Source organism: Chrysochloris asiatica, unplaced genomic scaffold (assembly GCF_000296735.1).
Source record: "Chrysochloris asiatica unplaced genomic scaffold, ChrAsi1.0 scaffold00023, whole genome shotgun sequence".
In the NCBI taxonomy this organism is placed as follows: domain Eukaryota; kingdom Metazoa; phylum Chordata; class Mammalia; order Afrosoricida; family Chrysochloridae; genus Chrysochloris; species Chrysochloris asiatica.
The window spans coordinates 26,262,230-26,266,699 of NW_006408541.1; the positions used below are offsets into that span (position 1 = coordinate 26,262,230).

General features: G+C 40.8%; 1 protein-coding gene across 2 annotated transcripts; it reads right to left on the reverse strand.

Annotated features, from left to right (window-relative positions):
* Positions 1-59: 59 nt before the first annotated feature.
* LOC102823414 (60S ribosomal protein L10-like) lies at positions 60-704 on the reverse strand. 2 transcript variants are annotated; one of them, XM_006839297.1, is made up of 2 exons: positions 596-704; positions 60-514 (listed from the first exon to the last, which is right to left on the reverse strand). In XM_006839297.1, exons 1-2 carry the CDS (start codon positions 702-704, stop codon positions 60-62), a joined length of 564 nt encoding a protein of 187 aa, XP_006839360.1. The 2 variants fall into 2 exon arrangements, with proteins under 2 accessions (XP_006839360.1, XP_006839359.1); XM_006839296.1 differs by having other exon boundaries at positions 60-704.
* Positions 705-4,470: the final 3,766 nt, after the last annotated feature.

A 4,470-nucleotide genomic window follows, 5' to 3' on the forward strand; every position in this document is an offset into this window, starting at 1 on the left:
TTTTTTTTTTTGGACACAGTGAATTTATTGAAGGGCATAGGTCAGTGCTACCAAGGCCTTCATGAATGCAGGGCCCTCCACTTGTCCAAAGGGCCATGGTTGGGGATGTATTTGACCCCACAGCTATCTGGGATGAGGCGGTTCTCAGCCACCATGTCTTCAAACCCGTCAGCATTGAACTTGATGAAGTCCCACTTCTTGGGGATGTGGATCTTCTGGCGCCCAGGGAACTTGAACTTGGCCCTGCGTAGAACCTCAATCTCATGCTCCTTGTTTTGAAGCTTGGTGCAGATGGACATGATGACTTGGCCAATGTGGACCCTAGCCACAGTGCCCTGAGGCTTGCCAAAGGCCCCTCGCATCCCTGTCTGGAGCCTGTCAGCCCCAGCACAGGACAACATCTTGTTGATGCGGATGACATGGAACGGATGCAGCCGCACTCGGATATGAAAGCCATCTTTGCCACAGATTTTCACCATGTACTTGTTGCCACAAATACAGGCAGCCTCCAGGGCTTCTGAGGAGAGCTGCTCATATTCATCCGATACCATGTGGCCACAAAGTGGGAACTCACCCACTTTTGCCTTCTTCCGACCCAGGTCAAAGATCCGAATCTTGGCATCAGGGACACCTCGGCAGAAGCGGGACTTGGGATACGGCTTGTTCTTACAATACCGGTAACATAGGGCAGGGCGGCAGCCCATGGTAACACCAGGATCTTTGTGGCACGCCGGAGGGAAAGAGCATCCCACAACTCTTTTGGTCTTTGGTCTTTACTGTTTCTTGTATCAAATCTGTTCTTAAGATGATCTCTAAATCCAGGCAGAATACATTCAAGTTCATATTTTGGCTCTCATGGACTTATTTTCATTGTCTTCAGTTTCAGTTTGAATTTGCATATGAGTAATTGATGGTCTGTTCCACATTCTATCCCTGGCCTTATTTTGACTGATGATATGGAGTTTTCTATCATCTCTTTCCACAGATGTAGTCAATTTGATTTCTATGTATTCCATTTGGTAAGGTCCATGTTTATAATCATCTCTTATGCTGTCTAAAGAAGATATTTGAAATGAACAAATCATTGGTTTTGCAGAATTCTATCATGCATTCTCCAGCATCATTTCTATCACCAAGGCCATATTTTCCAATTACTGATCCTTCCTCTTTGCTTTTAAACTTTTCATTCTAAACAGCAGTAATGATCAATATATCTTGATTGTATGTTTGATTAATTTCAGATTGAAGAAGTTGGTAGAATTCTTCTATTTCATCCTCACTGGCTTTAGTGGTTGGTGCATAAACTTGAATAATAATAGTATTAACTTGGCTTCCCTGTAGGCACATGGATACTATCCTATTACAGACAGCGTTGAACCTCATGACTGATCTGGATATGTTCTTTTTGACAATGAATGCAACACCATTCCTCTTCAATTTCTGGCATAGTAAACAATGTAGTCATCAGATTCAAAATGGTCAATACAGCCCATTTCAGCTCACTAATACCTAAGATATCTACGTGTATGCATTCCATTTCATTTTTGACGACTTCCAATTTTCCCAGATTCATACTTTGTACTTTCCATGTTCTGATTTTTAATGGATGTTTATAGCTGTTTCTCTTCATTTTGAGTTGTGCTCCATCAGCTTTTCTCCCACAGGCTTTACTCAATTCATGGCATCACAGTCAACTCTACTTTGAAGAGCCAGCTCTTTCCAAGTCATATTTTGAGTGCCTTCCAATCTGAGGGGCTCATTTTCTGGGACTATTTCTGACATTGTTTCTCTGGTATTCATAAGGTTCATAAGTATTCAGAAGTAGTTTGTCACTTCTTCTTCCTAGTCTGTCTTTGTCTGGAAACTCATCTGAAACCTGACCCTGCTGGTATTTTAAATACAGGTGGCATAGACTTCAGAATCACAGCAACTCACAAGCCACCACAGTATGACAAACTGACAGATGAGTGGTGGTCTATCATCTCTAACTAGCCATTTGTTGTTGTTGTTGGTAAGTGCCATCGAGTTGGTTCTGATCCATAGTGACCCTACAGTGTTTCCAAGGCTGTAAATCTTTATGGGAGCAGAAAGCCTCATCTTTCTCTTGTGGAGTGGCTGGTAGTTTCAAATTGCTGCCCTTAAGGTTTGCAGCCTGATTCGTAACCACTATGCTACCAGAGCTCCTCTAACTAGCCATTAGTATGTTTATCCATTCTTCCATTGATGGGCCCTTAAGCTGTCTCTATTTTTTATGATTGTAAATAGTGCTGTTATGAATATACGTGTGCATATATCTACTCATGATATGGCTCTTATTTCTTGTGGCTAAATACCAAGTAGAGGAATTGCTGGATTATATGATATTTCTATTTCCAAAGTACTGAGGAAAACACCATACTGTTTTCCAGAGTGGTTGGGGACAATTTTGCAATCCCATCAGGTATGTAAAAGGGTCCTAGTCTCTCCACATCCTAAACAGCATTTATTGTCCTCTACTTTTTTTTTTTTTTAATCTTTGCTGTTATTACTGCTGTGAGATGATATCTTATTATTGTTTTGATTTGCATTTCTCTAACTAGCAAGTGTTGTTGTTGTTAAGTGCCGTTGAGTCAGTTCCGACCCATAGTGACCCTGGATAGGGTTTACAAGGAGCAGCTGGTGAGCTTGAACCATCAACTTTGCAGTTCAAATGACTTTGCTGTCTGGCGCATTAACCCACAGTGCCACAGATGGGTGTATATTCCTGAGTGCATCAGGTGTATATTCAAAAAACCAAAAAAAAACAGAAAAAGAGAGGGATTGCATGCAAATGCTGTTGAATGATGATGATACATGGAGGGGATTGTAATCATTGCAATGAAATGAAATATGATAGGATGAATGTAAAGCTGATGTTCTCCCATGTAATCTATCACCCAATTCACAATTAAAAAAAAAAAAAACTTAAACAAACAAACAAATAAATAAAAATTGTGTCTTAGTGTCAAGGTAATACAGTGTTATTGTTAAATGCTGTCTTGTCATTTTGACTCATAGAGATCCTGTTTAGAGTTTTGGAGGAATGGAGGTCAGTTTGATTCACCAACCTTATGGTTAGCAGTCCAGTGCTTATCCTACAGTGCCATACAGCAGTAGATAGTAAATACTTGTTGTTAACTAATTCATTGAAATAATAAATCAATTAAATAATTTGATGATGGCTGTATTTTAGAGCCCACTGCTTTAAGCATTCTCACAGTGTATTAGAACCAGGGCACTCACTGAATACATTTACAGCTCCCAAAGAGTCCTGTATGACAGGAGGGCTTGAGGCTAGCCCAGGTTTCTGCTTTCTTTTAAGATCTTGAATGGGCTTCAGCCTCCTCCAAGGCAGCCCCATCAGCAGGGAACACTGTGTTAATAGCAGACCTTGCGCTCTGACTCCTGGTTGCCAGCAGTCTTCAGTGAAATGCTCAGCCTCTGGAGAGTGTGAAGAGAACAAGATATTTAATTTAACTTAATAGCTAGTCTTTGGAGGGAAAGGCCCTGGCGTGCAGGGGAGATACTTACCAGTGAATTGGAAGCTTCCACTGAAGAATTTTCTGACATATAAAAATCTCCTGCAGGGGATAGCAAATGAGGGCTGCAGGATTTCCTCTTGCTTCAGAAGTTGGAGGGCTCTAAGGACCTTTCCAGATTAGCAGGCATTGCAGCTGTCAGCAATCATGGAGCACTCCTTCAGATCTTTTTAGCAGAAGTAGTGGTGGCAAAAGGTGGGCATGCCATGGAATGCATATTCTTGGTCTATTTCTCTTATGAGTATTTCTCATAAATTCACAATTTATGAGTAAGATTATATTATAATACATATATATTATATAACCATACTTTACATTAACTATACCCTTCCACATATGCAGTATTAAGAGTGATCCAGTCATTGCTGTGGGGTCAATTCTGACTCACAGCAACTCTGTACGACCAAGTACAACTGTCCCTTAGAATTCTCAAGGTTCTAATTTTTATGGAAGCAGACTGCCACATCTTTCTTCAGCAGGTGATGAGATCAAACCACCGACTTTCCAGTTAGCAGTGGAGTGCTTTAACCTCTGTGCAACCAGGACTTCTTGGGAATGGTCAGATTTTCCAAAATTCACCCACCACAGCTTGTGAAAATCAGGTAGAATTTTAATGATGAAAAAAGTTTAAAGCCCAGGGCTGAAACTGGACAAGGATGGAGGAAACCACATCTGCTCAAGAAGTTTCAGGGACATGGCAATTTGGATAGTCTCTGAGATGAGTACTAATCATAATGATCATTAAATGACAAGAATAATACTGGCATCTATCTATAGCGGTCCACTATGTGCCAAGAACTGTGCTAATTGTTATACATCTGTTAGTTTACTCTTCAAAACAGGCATTCTTTATGGGAATAAGATTGGAAAGCACACCCAGCAATCTCAAAACCAGTCTTTCCACCAATGGATG

Excerpts from the sequence above, each read along its gene's own strand:
- LOC102823414 (XM_006839296.1), bottom strand. The coding sequence starts at position 704 with ATGGGCTGCCGCCCTGCCCTATGTTACCGGTATTGTAAGAACAAGCCG.